The sequence below is a fragment of the Blennius ocellaris genome, assembly GCF_963422515.1.
Source record: "Blennius ocellaris genome assembly, chromosome: 1".
In the NCBI taxonomy this organism is placed as follows: Eukaryota; Metazoa; Chordata; class Actinopteri; order Blenniiformes; family Blenniidae; genus Blennius; species Blennius ocellaris.
In genome coordinates, this window is record NC_137650.1 from 25,228,459 (window position 1) to 25,253,826 (window position 25,368).

The 25,368-nt window shown below is 40.6% G+C and overlaps 4 protein-coding genes across 5 annotated transcripts in view; 2 read left to right on the top strand and 2 right to left on the bottom strand.

Moving 5' to 3' along the window:
• The window catches only part of dagla (diacylglycerol lipase, alpha), a 35,736-nt gene extending 31,140 nt beyond the window's left edge, over window positions 1-4,596 (bottom strand). Inside the window, exon 1 of the mRNA XM_080495661.1 lies at window positions 3,835-4,596. The gene's annotated coding sequence lies outside the window, so the exon portion shown is untranslated. The remainder of the gene's footprint in view (window positions 1-3,834) is intronic.
• Window positions 4,597-9,667: 5,071 nt separating this feature from the next.
• Window positions 9,668-11,429, top strand: polr2l (RNA polymerase II, I and III subunit L). The gene is made up of 3 exons (XM_080499183.1): window positions 9,668-9,772; window positions 10,293-10,397; window positions 11,187-11,429. Exons 2-3 carry the CDS (start codon window positions 10,303-10,305, stop codon window positions 11,293-11,295), a joined length of 204 nt encoding a protein of 67 aa, XP_080355309.1. The 5' UTR covers window positions 9,668-9,772; window positions 10,293-10,302; the 3' UTR covers window positions 11,296-11,429.
• Window positions 11,430-11,727: 298 nt separating this feature from the next.
• LOC308132039 (cleavage and polyadenylation specificity factor subunit 7-like) lies at window positions 11,728-17,656 on the bottom strand. Of its 2 annotated transcripts, none has more exons than XM_080498978.1 (9): window positions 17,066-17,656; window positions 15,502-15,699; window positions 15,258-15,361; window positions 14,992-15,137; window positions 14,546-14,882; window positions 14,230-14,333; window positions 13,407-13,551; window positions 13,082-13,306; window positions 11,728-12,065 (listed from the first exon to the last, which is right to left on the bottom strand). In XM_080498978.1, the coding sequence occupies exons 1-8, from the start codon at window positions 17,150-17,152 to the stop codon at window positions 13,084-13,086; spliced, it is 1,344 nt and encodes a 447-aa protein (XP_080355104.1). In that variant the 5' UTR covers window positions 17,153-17,656; the 3' UTR covers window positions 11,728-12,065; window positions 13,082-13,083. The 2 variants fall into 2 exon arrangements, with proteins under 2 accessions (XP_080355104.1, XP_080355105.1); XM_080498979.1 differs by having other exon boundaries at window positions 13,079-13,306.
• Window positions 17,657-17,952: 296 nt separating this feature from the next.
• Window positions 17,953-21,286, top strand: sdhaf2 (succinate dehydrogenase complex assembly factor 2). Its single transcript, XM_080496527.1, has 4 exons — window positions 17,953-18,070; window positions 18,946-19,169; window positions 19,610-19,719; window positions 20,663-21,286. Exons 1-4 carry the CDS (start codon window positions 18,044-18,046, stop codon window positions 20,791-20,793), a joined length of 492 nt encoding a protein of 163 aa, XP_080352653.1. The 5' UTR covers window positions 17,953-18,043; the 3' UTR covers window positions 20,794-21,286.
• Window positions 21,287-25,368: the final 4,082 nt, after the last annotated feature.

A 25,368-nucleotide genomic window follows, 5' to 3' on the forward strand; every position in this document is an offset into this window, starting at 1 on the left:
TTATACCCCTGTAATATTGCTAGGAGTGTGTTGAACTGCTACAGAACTGAGACACTCTCAGATGGTGAACCATTAATAATAATAAAAAAAGAAAACTGTCCAGTCCTGCAGGTGGCTTATGTTGTCAGACATATTTAAATCCACGAGAAAGGAAAAAATATTTGCCTGAAGCGATAAAAGCAACGCCGACAAAAAAAAAAAGGGCTGGGCAGGTAATGAGCTGTTGGGAACAATCTTGGAGAGCTGGTCTGTTGAAGAATGCGTACATGGAAATGCTGAGGTTACGCCGGGCAGGATGGACTGTGTGACTGCAGCACAGTCCCAAAGCTCTCCAGCTCCTCTGCTTGCTGTCATAAATCCATCTGCTCCAGTCTCTCTCTTTTTCTGCCGGGGTCAGTGTTACACTCTGCTCGGATCAAGATTCTGTACCAGCATTTGTCACATCCCTGGCTTTGCTCCTGCCGCCTCTAATGATCCTGTCTCTCCCTGTTCTGTCACAATACGGCAGCGCTCTGTCCGTCCTGAAGGACCCAACGCTCTCCCGTCTCCATCTCCATCTCACCCGCGTTCTCTTGCTCGTCCACTGTCTTCCCATCTTCATGCTCCCTCCTACCCACACACTCATTCACTATTCATATTTTAGAGGACGTTTATGAGCATGAAACCGAGCGTGTGCATCTGCACCATTTTCGGTGCAGAGGAAACCTACATTTTCTCCTCCAGCCTTCCCCCTGTCTCTCTCGTTTTCCTTATCTAGCTAATCCAGATTCTGGTTTTGGTTTTGTGTTGCTCATCTTTTTTTAGACTGAAAGCCATGTGCCACTCACTCCTACTCTCCCTCTGCCTCTTTCTCCATCTTTTTCTCCCACTGCCACCCACTCAATCCCTTTCACCTCTTCCCACTCCATTTTCTCTTCTTTCACTTGATGTGATAGTATGTGGACTGCCGATCGCATGACTGTGTTTGTGTATATGTGAATTTTATTTGATGTTAGGGAAGTAACATATGTGGTCTGCCAACCTGTCTGTGGCTTGCTGCCACGACCAATGTACAAATCCATTTGTCACTGCATCTGGTCAAATACTGAAAATAACTACAGCAGTTTTTGTCCATGCAACGCTCCGTTGCAAATACAGGTTTTCAGCAGAGCGCTGAATTTATTGCGGAGCATTAAAATGGCATTTTTCACACACTCTTATTGAAAAGTTGTCCAATGAAGGCTGCAGCTTACAGATTTTGCAATAAATGGTAAACGGACAGCACTTCCCTGCCACTTTTTTTTTTCTCCCTCAGCAGTCTTAAAACGCTGTGCAATTTCAGTCGCATTAAAAAAAAAACACATGGACACGTATGGTGACAAAGCTGCTGCGCTACATACCAGCCAATAGATGTGTGTCCACTACGAAAGGAAATGCGCACAAATGCCCACAAAATATCTGTCACAGCAGCAATAGTATCACAATCATATTATCAGTGAGAGATGTTCTTTGATTTGGATCAGCCATGATTTACTGTTAAACAGCAAGTTGAAATAACAGTAAATACTGCCGTTTCAGGATTCACACAAAAAATGTTAACTGGCTCTTAATCGCAGCTCGATTTGCATTTGCAGCATTGTGTCCGATGAAAGGACACACAGGGTCACTAAATCGAGTTTCTGTACTCTACAACATGCTTCCAGTTGAAAATAGTTTCAGTTTACTCCAAAGTTACACGATATGGGAATACTGCTCTTCGAATTAACACGTTACACACAACAGAACCTAAATGATATCTTTAACTGTGAAAGATAATCTACAAAAATCTGACAATAAAACTCAATCTAATCAGCTACATTTTTATGCTGAACAAAAAATGCTTTCTTCACATCTGTCCTCTGTTTAATCAGTGCCTGTTAAAATGCTGATTGATGGACATGTGAGGGAATGTGTCATCATGGTATTTTGCACTACTTTCAATATTTATAAAAGGTGTTTTATCACAACCTAGTAATGGATCAGAGCTAAACGTACCAATAATTTCTAACACAAATGTGAGAAACTGTGGATTTGCTCTCTCCCTTCTTGTTTTTCCAGCTAGATTCAAAAATCTCTTCCATATTTAATGCTGTTAGTTATTTTAGGTAAATCAGTCAAATCCTTCGAAATCCTCTGTATGCTGCTAGCCCATCCCAAAGCAGTGCTTTTCCTTAATGAACTGTGAAAACCCCAAATGCCAGAATAAGGTAATGCGATGTCAGGTTACATCAGTCAGTCAAAAGTAAGGAAAGGAGCCACAATCCCAACACAAGAAGAGGTGACGTGTAAAAAACACCCATGGAAACTGATGGGAAAAACAAGATGACATCTACAGGAAGTCCTCTGGAGGCACCTGGTTTCCACTGGCATCAAGTCCTATGGGGACACCAGTGAATCAAGTGTTTACACTGCCGTTCTAAGGCAGCCTTACATGGCCAGGCTTGATGTGGTGCTCATCTTTTGCAGCAAATGTAACTACAGATGACCTCAGGAAAGCCATACTTAAAATCAACACCAAAACTCCAACCATTGTCGAGAGTGGATGCAATTTTCACCCGTCTGTGTTTTTCCTACTACTGTCATATCACAGTAGTGAACGTAGACCACTTATATTGAAGTGGATGGTATGGAGTGCAAGGTGGAAAGGCCTTGTATTGAAATGACGGGCAGTATTTCAACAGCCACTCAGTGATTTGAATGTGACCAAAAGCATGATAGATTAGTGTTTTTATTTGTGGCAGGTGCATAATAAGAGACCGAAACCAATTCAGAGAAAAGTAAAACACAAAACATAAAAGCTATGATACAGTCCAGCAGTACTTTTACTTATGACACACATATTAAGTGCTTTAGCATGAACTATATACCCACAGCATTCTATGCCACTCTGTGTGATGACTAATACTCCCCACTTTCCCGCACTCTTCTTCCCCAAACTCATCTATTGCTGTGCTCCAAAATTGAGTCACTCTCTCTTAAAACTGGGTTGTGACATTTTTATTTTTTTAAAACAATTTACAGATGTTTGGGAAAGCTGGGTTATCTCCCGGTGCCTTGGGGACAACATGGGAGCATGGGGTGGATTGAAGTCTTTGTAGTGTGTGAGAGTGTGAAGGTTCATGGACATAATTGCAATAGAGAGAAAAGAGTATCCACAAGAGGAAGTCGTGAGAAAAAGAAGGGTCCAAATCACCAGAGAAATATGCAGCGTGAATGATAATCAGGTGTGACATTCCTCATTACTGACATTGTGTCCGGTCTGTCTTTCAGGGAAGGGTGTCATCGACTGCTGGACCAAGAGCATTACATCTGGAGAATGCACATGCCTGGCTTCAAGCCTGGCGAGTCACCTTATCTAGTCATAAAAACAGACTCAAGTAGTTGCTAAATGTCTAGAAAAATAAGACGGCAGTAGTAATGGTAAGGAGATCTCTCATGTGTTATTAGTTTGAACACTGAGGCATGATCTGCAAACTGTCACATGACGAAAGGAAGGAAGGAAGGCATTTGTCATTATTATAACAAATAATCTCTGCTAAATAACTGAGATGCAAGTCAGACAGGGGTCCGCTGCAGCACGGGCTGCTTGTATGTGTAACAGCATCCAAACGTGTGACTCCAACAAGTCGATCAGCAGCAGTAGTGTCTAATCTCAAGTAAGCAGGGCAGCTGATTCAAATGGCATCTAGAGGGCCTAGCTAACGTGGGTATGGCCTAAAAAAATAAATCACTCCCAGTACTCAGGCATGGCTTTAAAAGCCGGGTCACAGACCCAGGCTGCGTGTGCGCACACAGCTACATGCGGCTGCCGCTCACCTGTATTTTGTCGATGTCTTGCCAAGACCCACAGCATCGGTTCTGCTCCCTCTCCCATATCCTCCCGGCTGCCGACCCGCCTCAGCCCCGCTCGCCCTGACACCGGCTCGGCGTCGGGTGGATGATTTCTCAGACGATCTCTCCGATGAGTTTATAACGACCGAGCAAACGTCATTACCGTGGAGGGGATGAATGGATCCAGAGGCATCGGGAGCGCCGGAGCCTCTCCTCGGTTATCCGCCCGTGCTGACAGGCGGATCTGACACAAACCATTAACGACAACCGCCGCCTCTGAACCGCTGGACACCGACGCCCCTCTTCTGGTTTAATTGCAACACGTCGTCGGCTCCGGCTGTTTCACACTGCTGGGGCTCCTTTTCAGCTCCTCGGCATGATTATTTCTGTCCACGGTGGATAAGAAGCAGCGGCTGCGCCGAGCGAGCAGCACACCGTGGTCTCACGCTGCGCTCTCAGCGGTCCGTGTGTGCCACCAGCCGGATAACTCCCGAACCCTGACACGGACGGCAGCGACACGGAGCCCGCAATTTCCCGAGAGCCTGGCCCATCCCCTATAGGACGTTTCCCCCACCACCACCACTCCGCTGAAAAAATACGTACGACTCGGGCTATTCTCCTTCCGTGTTTGGCTGCGCAACAGCCGTGTGGCGTTGGATTTACGCACACCTGACTGGCTTCAGTAAATGGCAGACCGCAGCTCCTGCTGGGGGAATACTCGCGAGCTCCTGCGGAGAAAGAGCGCCACCGGTGGTTCGTGAATTTTCAAGGAGTCGGACAGCGGTTCAAAGAGAGCAGTGTGTTTTGCAGAGGGTTGCCGCTCCCCTTCCGTGATGTCATCCAGAAAGACCCAGAGGAGGTCTCACACTCCTCTATTTGTTCTCTCGTTTTTCTAGTTTTGCAGGAACTTCGTTTGTTTGTTTGTTTGTTTGTTTGAATGTTTTAAATAAATATGCTGAAGTTGCGTTAAATGCAAAATTGTGCGTATGCCCGACTGGGTCCGGGTGCTGCTGCGCATGTTCAGTTTAGGATTTGCCCAAAGCTACTGTTTTTATTACCACCGTGACGACACAGCAATGCAGGCATAGCCAGACTTGTGCAACACACACGGATTGTAAACCACATTATAAATCTAAAATGTCTTTAAATGTATGATTGAAAACATACGCACTGTTCTCTAAAATCTCTCCGCATTCCACATGTTTATTGCTCTCTAAAATGTTTACAGAGCATGATCTCTATAATCGCTTAAATAACCCTAATGTCAAAACACCACATTTGATCGTTGTCGTGCCTTTCATGTAAAGACCACCTCGTATCCATTTTTGGGTAAGCTCACACCCACTGACGTAAAATGAGAGAGGGGTGTTTATTATTATTTGATGTATTTTCAGTGCGTTTCTACTACGTCATTCAAATTGACATCATCCCAGCGTCTCCTCGTATCGTCTTGATCTCGTGCGGTCCTCTTTGCATCGACGTAAGTAGGACGTGTGCTGGCATAAAGTCTAAATATGCGCATGAATATATGAGTAAATGATGCAGGCGAGCATGTTGCAATGTGTTGACAAGACATCAAATGAATGAGAAAACACTAAATAGGTAAATCCTGATTAGGACAGCAGTTGGTCTAATCCCATCACATGGGCTTGTGTCAGGACTGGTCACCTCAGGTGTTGAGGTTATAGCAGACATCATCCTGGAAGTAGATTTAAAGGTACTTGTAGCTCCGGTGGTTTGCGGCTCGTTGTGATATAAATATTTAAAAAACAATAGATAGCAGCAGAGTTCTATGTAGATATTATCATTTGTCCAATAGAAGGTATCTTCACGTGCACCTGTAATTTCAAACAGTTGTCACACACACACGCACACGCACACACACACACACACACACACACACACACACACACAAAGTGTGCTTTAACTAGCTTGAAATGATAATGGCGTGAAAATTAAATATAATATCTCACATATAAAATTGTGACTGTGATTTCAAAGCAAATTGAGAACTTGCCAAGCTGAACCCACAGAAGAGAAAGCACCTTGTACTTTCAAGCTGAATTGAGTCTGATTATAGAGCTTAAAAGATGACCACAGAAATGTATCCCCCTCATAACCTGTGGTTTGTTCAATTGGTGCATGATTTTGTAGGTGGAAACGTGCATATCGGCTCACTGAAAATGCTCACTACAGTCATATCATCCCAATGGAGTAAGAAAGCAAATTATAAGCCTAAAACTACATCGACTCTAAGAATAGGCATCCCCCCCATTTTAGGCACTAGATGGTACATCCCAGTCTCTCCTCCTCTCCTTGTCATTCTCCTCCCTCCTGCTTTCAGTGCCCTCCATCTCTCCCTTTTCGCTCATTTTCTCACATTAAGGACAATCCACTTCCAGACATTGCTGGTCCTCCTCCTGCATCTGTTATCTTGTAATCTATACAGAGCTTTTGGAGAGGTAGGTAATACCCATATTTTCTTCTTGTTACATGACAGCAAGACTTAGTAGGGAGCATTTTGCCAAGATATGTGCGTGCTTTCATTCTGTAATGTCAAGCTTCTCTAATGTGTTCTTCAACCTCAGCAGTATTTCCCCCCCTTCCTTTCTTCATTTGCATTTCCACCGATTTCTTCTTTCCGAGTGGCTTTGATGTTTATTTCTCTCCTCCATCTTGTCCTCCCTTTGAAGCACATATGACTCATGCATGTTTTACGGCAAGAGAATTGAGAGTGAAACAGGGAAACAGATTAAATCTCTATGTTTTTTGGATATGGGCAAAGCTCTTGATGAGTTAAATAAAAAAGATTTGATTCCTCATTGTGGGATAGCTCTGCAGCTGTAGTGTTTTGCTTTGAGATCATCCCATGAAAATGCCACAGGAAGCTACTGGGCAATTTTTTTTTTTTTTTTCAGTTGAAGATTATGTCACAGCAGCTGCAACCAAAATGAACAGTGTCTTGTCCTTGTGAGCCTCAGAGAGTTCCCATCAATGTCATCTTTTTCCAAGGTCACATGTAAGGCCCCACCGCTACCTGACTGCTCCGCTGCTGTACAGAGAACACATGATATTATGGACTCTTTCATATGTCAGTGTCTCTACACTCTACAGAGCAGATAACATGATGCCTGAGCCTAATTTAGAAGGATAATCTGGCTGTGTCTGTTTGCTGTTTTTCCTCAGTGAAGCAGCACAGAGCTGACCTTATAAAGACTCCTTCTGACCAGACCACACCTCTGTCCATGGAAGCCAAGGCCAAGTCTGGGGCTCCAGCGCCCAAGGCATCTTCAAAAGCAGAGAAGAAGGAGCCGGCAGCCCCACGCAAAGCTGACCCAACCCCTGCAGCCCCTGAGCCTGAGCATCCCCCTCCCTCCCAGGACGGGGCAGCAGAGGCCGAAACAGCAGCAGCAGGCGATGAGGCTGCGGCCTCTGGCACAGACTCTCTGGAGCACCTGAAACCTTTTCTCATCGGCGGCATTGTTATTGCTGCAGGAGCCATCTTGCTGGGAGTGCTGCTATTGGCAAGAAGAAACTAAAAGCAAATCGTTATCCCAAGAGAGAGTATTTATTGGTTGAGAAGTTAAGAGTGCCATTACTGACTGGTTCACAGACTATCATGGTACAGATTGAGGAAGGGGAGCCACTGTTTTTCTTTTGTGGGTTTTTTTCTGGCCTGCTTTCACTTGTAGTGAATCAAACCATATACGATTTGATCAAGGCTGTACATGGAGCATAATTATTGATAGTATGTGCATGATGTTTCTGCAAAACTGCATCTTATATGTAATATCCATTTCTTAACAAAAAGGCATTCTACTACTTTACTTTGATGCCTAAACTCTCTAAAAATAGCCTACTCAACTTATTTAACGTAGTTGCAACAAATATTCACATGAGGTTGCATTAGTTGCAGCAGAAATAAGCTTGGTTCACTTTGCTGAAAGATTAGAAAACATTGAGATTGTTGTGCAAAACCCTAACTGACTGTCAGAACGGTTTTGTTAAACTTTTAAATAACACAACTGGATGAGTAGACTTGACAATCATCCATGTTTATGCACTGTGATATATTGCACACATTTTGGCAAATTAAATGCCACATAAAAGGGAATAGTTCTCATTTTATGGAGTACAACGTAAAAAGGAAATGTATCCCTGAACATTTTATTTAAATACATACGAAGTAAAAAGGATTAGCTTTTAAAGAGACTGATCATATAAGCATGCAGTGGTTGAGGAATAGAATGTAGAGGACTGTAGGATATATATATATATATATATATAGTATACAAAAATACTGTACACTACAGAAGTTATTTCTAGCTGTAGAATGAGACAGAGATTTATTTTAATGCCAAAAATGTCAAACCAATTATCTGCTATGTCTTTCATGAGAGCCACATAATAGTTGAGGCTGTTTTCATCTTCGTCAAAGCTTTGGCGCAACAGACTGAATGGTCGTTCGTGTTGCAGATTTAGGTTTGAAGATGACTACTAAAACATGGGAGTTGTTTCATTTGTCATTCACTGCCCGTCTTCTTAAAATCTAGTTTTAAAATGTCAATCATTAAGAATAACTATGTTGTCATAAAATCATCTGAGGCTGCTGATGCAAAGCAAAGGAGGTGTAAATGAATTACTATATATAGTTAACTCAATGGAGAATAATAGTAGGCAGCCATGAAATTGTTGCTGCACACACTCACTTGTACACTATATTTTCAACTCACAATGTAAAACTCATACGGTCATCCCTGTGGCATAAGTAGATAGAAGATATACAGTTCTGACACATTACTTGACTTAACCTGTAACCATACTGAAACAGTTTGCACATTACTGGCTCATCATATTGAAAAATATTATATAAACACACCATGCCCACAACTGTCAACACCGTAGGTACATCCAAAACACCATATGCAGATACCTGAACCAAACGTCACCTTACATTGTACCATACAGTGTACCAAAAAAGAAAGATCCTATTTTCATAATTTCAACAGCGTATAAATGCAATAATTCAGATAGGACTCCTCATTTAGCACATGTGCTGTAGCAAGTTAAATTACATAATTTGTATAATAATGTATGATGTTACTGATGGCTATGATAGTAGATTTTACAAATGGCAATGAAAATGTTTTTCATGGTTACTGCAATGATGATAAGAAGGGTTATGATATATTTTTTTATATTTTGAACATGTTTTTCTTATGCACCCTTCCCCCTGTGCCCAACCTTCTCAATGTACAAAGGGTTTGAAATCCAACTTCATTAAAGGCAGTGGACCAGCCAGCATGTCTGTTTCTTTGAAGACAATGACACCTTTGCACAAACCAAGAATCAAACTGATGTTATGCCAAGCCGATCAAGTTTGCATCAATCTTTAATTTATAGTTAGATATCTTCCACAACAAAGTTTAGGGTTCAGCATTGAAACATTTACATCGAGTGGAAGTTCATGTTTTTAACTAAATTCAAACAAAACTTTTGAATACGATTTGCCTTAAGCATAACTAACTTACACAAGAGAAAATCCTGATGTGAAACTGTGCATGTTCAGGCTATATATGGACTATGCTGGCTCTTACTATTATAAAAGCATTGTGCATGATTTATCAATGCAGCATATTGAAATAATTCAAACCTAAATTTAGAGGGAATAGCGTCTGCATTGTTCCAACAGTTGAAATAGCCCCAGCAGGCTCAACAGAATGACAGTAGGACTTTAATACTAGTTTTTTTTAAAAAACGTTAATATCAGTGTCTGTGCAGCGCGCACATCGCTGGAAATGACGTAGTTTTGGAAAAGGGGCGGGGCTCGATGTAAGCGGAAGTGCCATCGTCTCCGTTCATTGATATCCCTCCTTGCAGATTAGCTTATAGTTTCAGCTTCACTGAAGCTGCTTCGCTAACGGTGAGTAGCTTTTTATTATTGGTGCGTTTGATGAGTAAATTTAAAGTTTATTTTTGTCTGTGGGAACACGTTACGAAGCGCCTGATGTTTGTTTGCGTGTAGTTGTGCTAGCCGCGTGGCTCCTCACATGTACTAGCATCTTCTCTAAGCACGACTTGTTTTTAATCCGCCGACCGTAGATAAATCAGTATTACGAGACACAACACGACTTAAAAACTGTAATTTTCGAAACGCCTTGACTTTTTTTAACCCCCAAATACATCGCACACTTTGACCGTTTACTTAGCTACGAGCTATCGGTACAATTCAAACAAAAACAAAGGCAACACGTTTGCATTGTAGTAGCTTGGCGAACAGTTTTTAACTTTCAATCTTAAAAAAAAAAAAAAAACCCGCTGTGGAATCTTCGAACATTTGCGAACCACTATTCTAATGTTCAGGCTTACAGTTGCTCGTCGAGTAGCTTGCCAGTTAGCTTGTGTACCTCTCGTCTCGATGCTATTATGCTTCCTTTTCTCAGGTGTGCCACGATGATCATACCCGTGAGATGCTTCACGTGTGGGAAGATAGTGGGAAACAAATGGGAAGCATACCTCGGTCTACTACAGGCAGAATACACTGAAGGGTAAGTTACAAACCTGCTGGTGTTAGTTCACGTCTGGTGTTTAGGATTAACTGGTTTCCCTATTAACTTGTGACGGACAGCTTTTAACGTTGACAGCAGAAAAAAGTAAGAGTTTTTAAATGAAGTAGTTATTAGAATGTTAATTCAATTATGCTCCATAAACTTATCGACACCACAAAATAACGTTGCGTGCTAAAACATTTAAATGGCATAACATGGTTTGAGCATACTTGCCTCGCACGGCTTACCAAAACTCATGCACTTATAGTTAAATCGATAATTCAACATACGTCAAGTATGTTATATTATGATTGGAACATCTGCTTTTATCAGTAACTAAAGAGTCACCAGATAACAGGGAAACCAGTTATTATAGATAGGAGGGATGAGGAAACAGAAGATAACTTGCGCTGGTAAACCCCATCAAAAATATACACTTTCATAATATTAGATTTAACTGATTTTTTTTAAAAACCAGAGACCACAATTATCCCAGTCTAAAGTTGAGTTTCGACTACTTTTTTTAAGGCACCGATAGCTGTAGTGTTTGCACAGTTTGTCTAAGGTTCTGTCCCCTAACTTCCCTCTGCATGGAGCAAGTTCCTATTCAAAAGGTACATTACCTTTTTAAGATTCCAGTTGCTTACTGTCTCATTGAAACTGCGGTGATGAATTGAATAATAGCAATGACCGGAGGCCATTTATCTGGCTTTCCTCACTAATGTCTCTGTCATTCAGTGATCTGTAAGTGATGCATCAGAACTGACATTGCACTCTCTTCCTCTTAAGCGATGCCCTTGATGCCCTCGGCCTGAAGAGGTACTGCTGTCGGCGGATGCTTCTTTCTCACGTGGATCTCATTGAGAAGTTGTTGAATTATGCGCCCCTGGAAAAATAACAACTGGCACAACCATATGGACTTTGCGGTGTTTTGCCTTTTCGGTTGTGGCAAAAAAATGTTGATCATTGTGAAAACATGGATTGCTTCACCCATTTTTTTTCTTTTCTAATTAAAGCTGTTGACAACATTTAGACCCGTTTTACTGGTTTGCCTATTTACTGCTCTTGTCACCAGGACAAAAGGTTATAAATTGACTCCTTACCTTTACGCCCTTAAAAAAAAAAATCTGTAATTTTACTCCATTTCTGTCGTTATTTTAAATAAAACACACACATGGGAAACAATTTACTTACAAAAACACTTAAAATAAGTATCATGCACATTTTGTCACCAGTAATGTGATTTCAAGTTTAAATAGCCTAAGAAAATTAACAAAATCATATGTATGGAGAGAAAACACAAATTCAGGACTTTTTTTTTTTTTTTTAATTTTGTTGATTCAATACAAAAAAAACGTGATAAACATTACACTGTATTACACAAGTTATTAAGAAGTGTTACTGTGCATGCAAGTCCTGAAATCTGAAGTCGCTGCAACTAATCTACAGTCATTTAAATTTTTATTTTTTTTTCCTCCTGTGTTTTAAATTAGAAGTCCCGGTATGAACATCTGACTGGTGAATAAAACAAGTACAATTCAGGGAGATACAATTCTTCTGTATCACCTTAAGTTTCCAGGGTGGCAGGGGGCAGGATTTTATACACTGGGCGTAAAAACAGACAGTCCTGTCTTTACTCTACTTGTCCCATGACGACACTTCTCCAACCTAGGGGATGGAGAAACACACAAAAGTCAGTTTGAAAGTGGCCAATAACTTGAGACAAGCATTTTCACCCATCCCTCATGGAAATAAAGAATGAGGAAAGTGCTGTCTATTTTCAGCTCGTATCAAACAAACAAACAAGCTCAGGTGTTCAAAGGCGGAAACAAAACTTTCCAAAAGCTTTGTCCTAAAATTAATGTCTCTTCAGTGACGCAGTGGCCGGTAGGCTGTGATGCAATCTAATGAGGGATGAAATATCAGCTCCAGGTTTTAAGAGTTCACCGAATCTTTTTCTTTGGACTAAAAAGTACCACTGCGACCGTCTTCGCATACATTGAAGCTCAGATATGACATTTTATTAGTTAGAATCTGTATGTAAAACAAATATATACCCTTAAAGCAACAAAATGTACTTGACAAAAAGTTTCATTCAAACATTGAGAGATAATTGGGCAAATTTTCACACGGTTAAATTTCAACTTAAAAGGGGGAAAGCCGTAAAATTGTGTTACTGATGAATAGCACAAACCTGTCACTACTCAGTTTTAGGGGTTCGTCTAATGACAATAGTTTCCATTTGAGATTATGGTGATTTCAATGATCTGCTCTCCGACAAAGTAAAGTTCCACGAAAAACCCAGTGTGTCACAGTGACTTTTAATTTGATTTAAAACAAACAAAAAAAATTAGGCAGTCAGTGGCTTCATGGTTCTATTACAAAATTGATCTGAATATAATTAATTAGATCTGACGGACTAGTGTATGGTGGAGTTGTCTATTCAATCTGATGCGGAGTTCATCAAAAACGGTTCAGAGGACTCAGAAATGGAACGAGCATGCAGCAAAGTTTAAAAACTGCATCAGAGATACTTTGGTTAGAAGCGAGAATGCTGTACTATCGGGAGGATTATGCAAAACCAGAACATCACAGAAACAACAGAATGTTCTGTACAGGATGAGAGTTAAACGAATGTATCGGGGTAAGAATGGAGCGAAAGTCATTAGTGATGAGCTCACCACCTTTAGCGGTATCTGTCTCTGTAATCTCTGTGACGTTCCCGCTCCCGTTCCCGTGAGCGCTCCTTGTCCCGCTCTCCGCTCCAGGAGCGCTCTCTGTGCCTTCGAGACATTCCTGCACCGTCCCAGCCGGAAGAATCGCCTCTGTCCCGATCTCTGTCCCGCTCTCGCTCTCTGTCACGACCTCTGTCCCGGTCTCTTTCCCTATCCCCAGAACGACTACTACTCCTGTGAGGAGAAATGTATTTTAAGAAAAAGGAACGGACGGAAAAGCCATTTTAGGCTTTGGAGGAAAAATAATAAGAGCTCTGATGCAAATTCAGCCAACCTGCGGCTATCGTTGCCCTGGATGGAGACTAGACAGTCCTTGAGTGAGGTGACCAGGGCCTGGCAGCGCTCGTCCCCATATACCCTGGACTGCTTAATGATGGCAATGGCCGTTAGCAGGGTTTCCATGGCGACTTGCAGGTCTCCTACATTAAGAGTGGGGAAGATCAGGTTATGAGAGATATTATAGACATTTCTTTATATTGGTTTAACACTTCAATGATGCAGGCAAAAAGCACCTGACATTGTTTTTATAGAACAGAACCTTTACCATCAATAGAAAATGGTTTCAGCTTGATTTATGCTCAAATCTCTGAGTTATGGCATTGCAACAAGTAAATCAGAATAACGAAAATGTTGGGTTCTTCTGAATTTCTATATATCTGCTATAACATCTCAATTTCCACAGATGATTGGAAGGCAGATACACCTGACAGAAGAATGGTCACACACACCAAAGCTGCATACTTGTACATAACTGTGTTGCCAAATCACAGTTAATCAAGTAACCGGCCTGATCTAATTCCAAGTAGAAAGTTCTGCCTTTGAAAATGGAATCCTTACAAATTATTGAGATCCTTACAAATGAACTGTGCATGTTAATTACGTATCATTTTTCAGTAAAGGTTCTGTGTAGTTCTTTACAAAGCCCAATGTTTCAACTTTTAGCAAACATTTCAGATTTAAAAGCATGTATTTCAAAGAATGGTTGCGATGGAAAAGCATATATTTTGATTTCAACCGTCTGTTTACCACTCGTAGGTATAGACTTATCAAGTGGAGTTCTTTCTTCTACTTGAGAGAAACAGATTGGTCGTACTTACCAGTGGTTGCTCCAGACACTGCCTTGGTGATGGCGCTGCTGGCAATCGCTCTGTTTCTGTTCATTAGGTCCTCGCGGTCTCTGTCTGTGGTATGTGACGTGTGTCTGTAAGAAAAGACAGCGACACAGAAAGAAAGGATTACTGAACAAGTACAGATTCGTACACTAGATTTACACAACCAGGATTGTTTTGACATTCTATTCCAGTCTAAAGTTTATTTAGCATTACATTTTAACCTAATTAAAATGTAGTGCTACTTTAATTTTCTGTACTCCCAATGAGAAGCTATGTTATTATAAGCAGTGTCTTTACTTACTTTTGTTGGTTGTATGCGTTGCTGCTGTGCCCATCTTGAGCCGGAGTGAAAAACGCAGGATTTATATGCAGACTAGGAGGTGGTGGGACGGGCAAGGGGTGAGGGGGAAACAAATGCGGTGGCATGGGTGGAGGGATTGCTGGTGGCATAGGAGGGAACAGCGGAGGGGGGTGATTCATATATGGGCTGGGTATTGAGGGAAACCTGTTTGAAAACGGATAGGGTGGAAAAGGTGGAGGTACTGGTGGAGGGCTCGGCTCCTGTGATAATATTGAGGAAGGCTTATCAGAAGAGTCGTTCTCCTTGGAATCTTTAGAATTAACACGGATGGGAATACCTGTTGAGAAAATATTTAACAAAATATATACACATTGTGAGTCTGACCAGTACTTTGCATTAAAATTCATTATCAAATGCCGTTTTTGATTAAGTAGCGTTGCGCTTACGTTTGTTTGCTATATCTTCAAACATACTGAGGTTCTGACGAGTAGCAAAGCGACAATCTACCCTCTCTCCGTTGAGGTCACACTGGGGGATTTTTTCCAGTAATACTTTGAGCGACTCTTCTGAGGACACCACCACCTCCGCATAGCTGTATCACAGAGTAGAAATCAATCATACATATGTGACTGCCAACATCAGATCATGATACGGGAATGATTCATTTTTCAAGGGTTTGCTTTACTATTTTAGAACCACAACAAAAACGTACCCCCGCGACTGTCCGTTCACTCGGTTTTCAGCAAATTTGATCTCCAAGATGTCCTTCACTCCCAGCCGTTGAGCCATATGTATTAGGTCCTTGTCAGATATCCACTGTGAATTTTAAAAGTTTTAATAGACATTTCTATTCTGTTTTACCATCAATTTCATTTAAGCCTACATCATAAAAAAAACCAACTATATTGGTAAATAAATAATGTAACTTGCATGAATACAAAGAGACTATTGCTCACCCAGGAGAAATTTCCAATATATAAAGATAATTTCCTCTGTGAATTTCCCACCGCTTGTGCAACCACTTGCTTTGGTTCATCCTCATCTTTGTCTGGCGTGTCCTTAGAGCGCTCAGCATTCGCTGCCTTTTCTTGATTGACGGAACCAGTCAGAACATCATCGAAAAGTTCATTTGCTTCTGCAAGTCTTACCAAATCCTGTATGGAATGGAAACATAAAACAGCATTACTTTTATATATTGTTGCCCTATACAGTTGAAAGAGCAAAGCATCAATAAGCTGAAATGCAAATAATGCAAGGCAAATGCAAATACTGTCACACCGATGAGGATGTGTGGTTTGATGAAAGTAGTAAAGTAAAAAAAAAAAAAAACAATTATTAGAATTTGAACACTAATTTGAACTAAATGATATTCAAAAGGTACCATGAACTAAAAATATAAAATTTAAAAAGTGTCGATATAACAATAAATGAACAGAGAGCAAGTAAAACAGAACCCATCAAATATGTATTATACAAGTGTTTTGCCATAATCTCCAGTTTTAGTTTATTCCCAACTTCTAAACTGAGATTTGAAACTAGAAAGAGGCACATTTTCAAAAACTACTTCAACCAGGCAAGATATGGAATTGTTGAGGGAGGAAGTTGTAAATTAATTGTTATCTTCCTGGTGTTGAAATGTCATGGAAAATAATCCAAAGAAAATGATTCCCCTGTTGGGGGTACTGCAAATGGAATAGAAATAGTTTACTAATCTCAGAGGGAAATTCTTTCAAAGAGGACTGATCCATCAATTCCATGAAATTGTCTAGGCCTTGAATGAGAACATGATTTAAAGAAATCTGCATTATTATTAGTGGAATTTGTTACCATGTGGTTGTGTACATTGTGTTGAACTATAAAACATAATCTGAATCAAAAACAGTCTGAATGAATCATGCTTGCATTTTTACAGGCGATATACTAAACTGAAATAAGCGATTAATGTACGAATTTGTAGGTAAGGAAGACAAGTTAGTTTTGCATTTTGATAATTTCCTTTTCTGTTTGCGGTTATGTTTTAACATCTGGCTTTAGGTATTCTCAGTCAGTTTCCAGCGCCTTTGAGCAATTTGCACAATCTACTGATTTCACATTGCAAATATTGGATCTGTTATTTGCACAAAGATCAGTTGATGTTGCTGCGGGATCGATCAGTATGTGAGCTAAACTTAAGGATTCATTATTTGCGCAGAGCCATCAGTAGATCGCGCCCATCACCCAAATGCCCCGGAAACCGTGACTGTGAGCACCCGGATGTGAAAACAAAAGTACAAACAAGAAAAGGGGAATTGCCAAGAAATAAGCCATGCGTCTATCTTCCTCACCTTCGACCCATACTCGTACATTAATATCTTATTCGTAATCATCTGACCAATGTTGCAAGTTGTTTACTGTATATGTATCTTAACTTCCTTGTTCAAAACAAAAAACTGCAACTACCCACTACACCAACATGCGAAACAAATGTGCGTTTAAACTCCACCATATTTCGTTGATGAATTAGTTGAGATGAAAGCAAACCTCGTCATTGGGGTTCAGGTCCCCGTACAGGTCGATGAGGTCCTGGTTCGATGTGCTCGGTCCGGCTGCGGCTCCTGCAGCAGCCATCCCGCCGGCCCACGATCTGCCGACACCGCAGTCACTTTTTGCTTTCTAGTGCCGTTTGCATATGCACACCGTGCAAAGTTTTCAGTATTTACACAACAACAGGTGCACGGTTCGATAAATCTTTGTCTACGCAACGTCGTGTTTTGTTAGCTAATGCTCCGCTCGAGCTCACAAAAAATTATGCTGGAGCCGAAACAAAAGAAGACAGAAAATACCAGAAGCGGGTAAAACTCGCAAAACTGTATTTGTGAAGCAAACACTGAAATACACGAAAGCTGTTTATCGCATGAGGGCATCCGCTGCTAGTTTAGCACCACTACATGCTTGCTAAGGCTAACTCGGCTAATCTTTCGGTACGTGAACATCGAAGTGCATCCGGAACATTATACCGGACAAAACAACAAACAACAATAGGTTCCTACTTCCAATGAGGCGATAATACAACGTCGGTTATGTCGTTTGGGAGCAAAAAAAACCCCTCCAAAAATTAACTAGACTCCCTTTCATTCCAACGAAATTATTATTTTCTGTTAAGTAAAAATTACTATTGTCGAGGCATCATGGCGATATGAGTGCGCTGTTTTTGTGAAAACCCCTATTACATTTTAATAGTCCTACTGTGAGGACGCCATTACCAGCCCTACTCTATCTCTGATTGGATAATTTTCACGGTCTTAACCAATCACCACTCGTAATAGTTTGCCCCACCCTGAAAAGGAAGATATACCAGCCAATCACAGGACGAAACGGAAACACCATGGCGTTCGTTTAGTAGGTTTACTAAGTTCCAGTCGCTGTGACGCGATTGCTGCTTGTGTAATTTCAGTGTGAGATCACAAACGTTTTTGGAGAAGTCAAGAAGCTCCTCAAGAGACCATAGAGGTGACTAAAATGCTCTCCTCTGCTATTGCGAAAAGGGTGAGTTACATCGATTCATTCTTTTCACGAATTTGTCGGTTAAAGTATGCTAACTTGTACCTTTTAAATCGAGGACTTTCGAAAGATCTCACGTGAACTGACATTTATTTAGTATAATACAGTCTGTTGCAATATAATGATACAATGCAAGCATAGTCGGTTGTGTGGTAAGCTGATAGTTGCGGCTTGTGTAGTTGTGTCAGTGATGTTATTATCCACGTGCAGGCATGTTAGAGGACAATGCAGAAGTAAACAGTTGTACAACAGGGCGGCGTCGGTTATTACACAAGTACCCTCTACGTTACTCTTTACCCATAGGTCTAATGAAAAACACTTTTTTCCCCAAAACGGAACAGGCAGCTAATATTACACACATCTATGTTTATTCAAGACCATTTCTGTCTTTTTCCCGGAAGTTTCACAATCTTCATTGTCAAAATACGTAAATACCTGCATTGTTTCCAAAATGTTGAATAGTGGTTACACATTATTTACACATTATTTACTGTGAGAAAGACATGCACTGTTAAACCGGACAAAATAATACTGGTCTTGGTATAATAAGAAGGGCAACAATACTTAAAGTGGAATGCCAAGGGCCTTGTTATGAAACATTGCAAACAACACTTTTTTAATGAGTTTGACAATAATGAGTTTATTGTGATAGTAAAAGCTTGAATATCTGTATGAGGAAACATGTCAATGATTTTACTGTTGACAAAGCTTTCCTTTGAAAGCAACCATGATGTTACTGAAAACAAAGACTTGTGGCAGTGTACACAGACTATATTGAGTGAATAGTTCGACCATCATATGTTGTATGACACAACATGGCACAAGTGCAATTCCAAACACATGCGTTTGTCTCATTACAGCTGCTAACAGGGGTATGCCAGGCATCTTGGAGACCAGTCGTCACGGGGCTGGTATCTACCCGTGGTTACCGTGGGGATGCCCCTGATGACACGAAGGTTGATCTCATTGAGATTCCTTTGCCCCCCTGGGAGGAAAAGCTGGACGAGCCCGCTCACATCAAAAGACGCAGACTCTTGTATGAGAGCCGCAAGAGAGGCATGTTGGAGAACTGCATACTGCTCAGGTTGTTAAACTCTTCATGTACCCATTCTTTTTTTTGTGTTTATATTTACATTTAAGGTTTTCACATTCAAGCCACACATGATATAAAGTGCTACTATTACAACTATCCATTCAATTTAACAGAGATTCTCCCCAACAATCCTTTTGTGTAATTATATACAGTATACGTTTCTCGGTTGTAGAAACCACTCTTTACTAATAAGTACGCTTTCAATGTTCATATGACAATGTTTGAAAATCTTGTGAAACTGTATTTTAGCTTCCTTAGGGCAGATGTGCAAGATATAAGCTGCAGCTGATTTTTAAGTTTTGTGGGTTTCATTTGAATCACTTCTGTCTTTCAAGCTCATTGCGTGCTGTCCTTTCATTCGTCACTGAGATAATACTTCTCATTTGTAGAGAGAACCCCAACTCTTAATTAATTCTCCATCTCTTTTGCAGCCTTTTTGCAAAGCGATACCTCAACACAATGAGCGAGATCCAGCTGCAGCAGTATGACAGAATTATTAATGAACCGAGCAATGACTGGGACATCTACTACTGGGCAACAGGTGAGAATAGTCTCAAGGACGTGTAATATTTGCTGTGAAATCTCATGCAACACACAGAATGTATAGCAGCTAATGCTGTCTCAACACATTTTAAATAATAAAATGTTAAAAACACAAACTACTAAATACACTTTACCAGAACCAGTTTTGATCCTTTTTTGCCTGCCGGTAGTCCTTCTGGCACAGATTCACCAAGATTCTGTAAACATTTCCCAGAGCTTTTCAGCCACAATAACATTGTGCAGTTTTACTGCATGGTGTGAAACTATCCCAGAGATGCTCCATTGGTCTGTGGATCTGTGGAGGCCATTTGAGTATGATGGATGAATTTTCATCTTCAATAAATACACATTAAGCTTGTTGACATGACATTTTAGTAGCCATCAAGATATTCTTGATGTCTAAATCATGTTACTTTGGGAGCTCGGGGGGCCAAATTATGCCAAGGAATATATCCCTCATACAATGGCATCAGCAGAAACTTTAATGTTGTTTATTCCGAATACATTTTTAGATGGATTGCAAGTATTCTATTGGGTTTTGCAATGTAATAAAAACCTCTAGCTTTTAGAGGAGCTACTATAAAACACTTGGCACAGATAACCATTTTAGATCCCTTTGCTGTCCTGGGACCATATTATTTTTATAAATTATTTTTAATTTGATTCAGTTATTCATTGGTTCAATTAATTATATATTTTGTTGGTGAAAAACAGAACATTAACACATCCAACTAACAGCAACTTGGGACAATAAAGTTTTCTCACCCTATAAATTACTGTAATACAGAATTAGGAAAATAATCATCCAAGCTTTCATCTGAGTCTTCATTGTTCTGCAGCCATCTGTTTATTTATCTTCTATAATGTCGACAATTTAACTTTGTTCCTGGTGCAGTTGAATAAAATGCATTAAACCTGTTCTCTTTTTGGGGGCATTATAGAAGCTCAGCCAACTCCTGACGTCTACCAGGGGGAGGTCATGGATATGCTGAAGGAGTTCACAAAGAACCGCAACCAGGAACAAAGGCTGGACGCACCCAGCTTGGAGTACCTGGAAAAAGATATCCATTGAGCCTCTCTGGACCTTTTCAGAGACACTAATGGAAAGGCACTGCGTGATCATGAGTGCGATAAGCCTCCAGAAAAGTCATCGGGAAGTCAGAAGTCTCTCAATTTACACATGGGAAAATGAATGAAATATTGTTAAGCGCAGAGTGCTTGGAGGACCATCTTCTGATACCGGTTTCAGTGATATAATGTGGCTACAAAAAGCATGTTCCATTATCTCATCTGTACATTATCAGTCTGTATAAAGAAAGGACAATTCATAGAAGATGAGGGAAGATTTTGTTGATCTGACAAAAGCTGATGCTGAGGAATTTGTTCAAAATCATTTGTATCCATTGTATTATAATGCTTGTGATCCATTTCTGTAAATTGAATTTGCTCAGTGTGTGTGTGTATGAAGTTCAAGGATCTAGCTAGCTTCAATAAATAGATTCAGGTTGATCTGTTTTGCTGTGCCTATACCTGATATCATGGGTTATTTAATAAATGTTAAGGCTATTGTTTCCTGCTTGTGTTGTTTCATTCATGAAGGCCACCCTTCAAGATAGGCCTGGATCACATGACCAGAGGATGCCATGATGGACAGTGCAGGACAGTATTCGTTACATAATGAAGGTTGTACAAGCCTGCAATGTCTCATTTTCGACACCAGATGGAAGCATATCACTGTAGTTCCAATGTCAAATTTCGGCTCCGGCTTATCTGTGGAAAATGGCTCATCTCAAACAGCATATCGTTCACCTTTATTCTTGCAGGGTACTTTTCGAAGATATCATTTCACAGATGTCATATAGACACAAATAGACAAAACGTACAATTTGTCTGTAAAATCCCAGAACATCTTATTGTTAAAGAACTGTTATTTTCCTTATGGGCAGTTGAACTGCTAATGCTTTTATTCTCCACTGTGTAAACAGGATTTTCTTATTGTCTGACACTAGTGGACTGGCATGTGTTGACTGTGGAAAACATTTCTTGTCCGGCTGTGTGTCATGTCGGTTCAGTGGAACCTTGTACTGAGAGCAGAAGGGAAATGCCCTCTGGCCAGGCGATGTGTACTGCATCTCTAAACAGATGACGAGCCAGCTTGTGTACGTCCAGTGAATTACAATGTACACATGATCTGCCGCTGTAGTGATACACAAACAAGGCAATATCACAGATATGAGACTGATATAGTGTATAGGAATAGTTATATGCATTTTCTTGTGCAATGGTTTAAAGAACCATATGTTGGGCAGGACTGAGTTGCTTCATTATACTCATTTCTGGCTGGTCTTAAAATAGTCCAAGATGATGTCAAAAGGGTTCCCCTCTGTGTTTTCTCTGCTCTTCAGCCATCTGTCTTTGTTTGGTTTAATCTATGGTGGAAATTAAATAAGCACATTTATTTAAGTTCTATGAGTGGGGAAAAATAGATATTTGGAGAAATTTGAAAGATCTTGGTTTAAATCAGGGCGGGTTAACTTTTTGTTGGAATTTGCTCCATGTTCATCTTCCATACATGTTAAGACATACCTGTTAAGAAATAAGTCATTCTCTGATGTGTAGTGTGTGGTTGTGTGTCTCAGTGGTAGTCTTGTGATGGGCAGGTGACCTGTAAGTGTGTGTGTGTAAGTGTGTTTGGATTGTGGGAGGAAATGGCGTACCCAGAGAAAACTCACGGACACACGGGGAGAACATATAGACTCCACACACAAATGCCCCGGCCGGTATTTGAACCTGGACCTTCTAGGAGACAGGAGTACTGGGAGCAAATCAATTCACACCCAGAGAGAACATGCAGACTCCACACAGTGAGGCCTTGAAGAACACTGACTCAAACCAGGGACATTCTACCGAGTGGACAAAAGTGCCAACCATAAAAACTAACAGTTGGTAGAAGGTTTGTGTTGGCAACACTTTACAAAAAAAGTCTTGAAGTTTGGCTCCATCTCATATTGTCACCTATCACAGCTCCGAGTAGCTTCACCAAACTGGGAAAAAGTCTAGGCAAAATGACGATAACACTAACCGAAATTAACAGCAAATGGGCCAAAGAATGAATGTTATTGTGCAGTATCTGGTGTTCTTTATTTCCTCTGATTGTTTGAGGTAATTATTTGACCAGATTGAACCAGATTAAGGAATTTAGTGCCACAAAGTACCCCAAATAGAATAAATTGAATGTATGGACAAAACAAAACAAAACAAAGTATTGTGTTGCATTGCATTGTATTGTATTGTATTGTGCCAAGGACAACAGTCATCTGAAGGCATGTTGACGGAGAAGGACAAAACTATTCCATATGATCAAAAATAGAAGATGGTGGAAAGGAAAAACCTCCCTTTTAACATAAAGAAACATTTGTAGAGCCAGGCTTAGAAGTGGTGCCTTTCTGCTGCTCTGGTTGAGATTAGGGGACAGAAAGCGAGAGAAGGATTGTGATAAATAAACTTTCAATTGCTGCAGGAATGTATAGACGGAGAGGACATGGAGAGTAACGACTACAGGAGAGAGAGAGAGAGAGAGAGAGAGAGTGAGAGAGAGTGAGAGAGAGAGAGAATGTAAAATATGACTATTCTGGGAAATTGTAAATCTGATATCTTTATATTGAAGGAGAATTAATTTTACATCATCACTGTGGTTGTTTGTGATATTTGAAAGTGAAGTAAAGCAACAGTTATAATTCTCCGTCTTGGAAAAAAAAAAAGAAAAAAGGATACCACCTCAGGATCCCACATGCAGGGGAAGTACAATTCATGTCTTTATTGCTCTGAGGCTTGTTTAGAGTGTATATTCATCAGCTGCCCACGCACACCCACTGTGCCTATCTGTAGCCCGGCGCTCCTGTCATCCTCCACTGCTGCTTCTTGTGTCGTGACAGCTCTCTGTTTTATCCTCAGCCATGCCATCACCCTCTCCTCCCCAGGAATTTCAATCTCATGTGCTTTTTGTTCCAACCACAAGCAGCAGCACCCCGAGTTTTCGTCTCTGCTTCCAGAGTCTGCAGGGGAGCTTTTCGCCGGCTCAAACAAAACCTGCAAACACTGTCAAAAGGGGAAGATTGCCAGGTTTTGTTTTAAGAACGGAAGTGTTCGATAAGTTGGTAAATTAAACACCCTCTGTCATCATCACACACACGCACAGCTTTTCTTTGAAATGTCATCTTGAGTTGAAGTTGCACTGAAAGTTTATGTGTAGGAGGCAATTTCCTTAATTTTAGAGATCAGCTCTCACTCTGAAGATTCATGGTAATTATCTTTAAAAAGCAAAGTCCCTATTTCTGCTAAAAACTGAAAGAGAGAGAAAAATAGAGAGGGAAATAGAGAGGAAATGTGGCTGCATGCTTCCAGCAGTTCAAATAAGAAGTGATTTCATGAACCGGTCCATATTTTTGCAATATGGAACTTCAAGGAAAAAAGCAGATGTTGCTACCCCCTAAAATTAGATTGAATAAGAACTAACAGAATGGGATAGAATAGAATAGAATTACTTTATTAATCCCATGGAGAAAGTCTGCAGATATTGGTGAGGTGGTTAGTTTCCTTTCCTATATGTATACTTTTGGTTTGTTTTTGCTAAGTTTGTATGATTTATTGTGTATTAGTGGATCTTCTCCAGGTCTTCTGGTGTAATGCCACAACGCAAAAACATACATTTGAGGCATAATGGCTTCTCAAAGTTGTATAATATAAGTAATATAGAATAGTACAGAAGATATATATTATATAAATAACAAAGAAAGTTACCTCTTTTTGAAATTTCTTGGTGAAAACTTTACTCATGTTTTACAAATCACAGAAGTCTGCAGTTTATGGCAGTGTTTTGGGCTGTGAGGTGGCAGGAAGTGGAAGAAAGTTGCAATGAGGATGGAAGCAAATACAGGTTGGAGATATTTAATACTTTCACTTTCTCAGTCCACTCTCAGAAGGTCAGTTATCATTGCTGTGACAGGCTGTCCCCATGTCAGTATTTATCAGGACGGCGTCATGCACCAATTCACAGTCGGGCTACTTTTGTCTGACAGAAAAACAGAGTCAGATAAAACTTAAGTGCATGAGACGAACAGGCTATTAAACTAAACAACAGGAGAGGAGATGCAGGTCAACAAGTCGAGTGTGCGATCATTTAACTGAGGGAAGGCACGCACACTTGTTTCCCCTCAAGCGCGTTCACTACAAAAGGAAAACTTCAAAAATACATCTATTTACCATCAGTTGGTTATGTTATATTTCATGCAAAACCAAGCTTCTGTGTCTTCTTTCCTCCCTTCTTGTGTCTTGTGACTCCGCCCTCATGTGCTCCCTCTCCTCCCCTGATTACTTTTGATTGTTGTCTGGTGTGTCTCATCAAGCTTTGCTAGTGTGCAGATTTACACGTACCTGGGTATTTGAAAAACAAACAAACAAACAAAAAAACCCGTAATATTTCTCTGCGTTTTTGCCATGCAATTACACTTAAACGCAGCCACGACTCACCACAAACGATGATTCCTGAAAACCCCGGCCACAGTGGAGATCTGGATAAAATCTAAAGGGGGGGGTAGTTGGATATTTACTCACAATTCGTGAAGTATTTTTTTTTTCTCCAGGATTC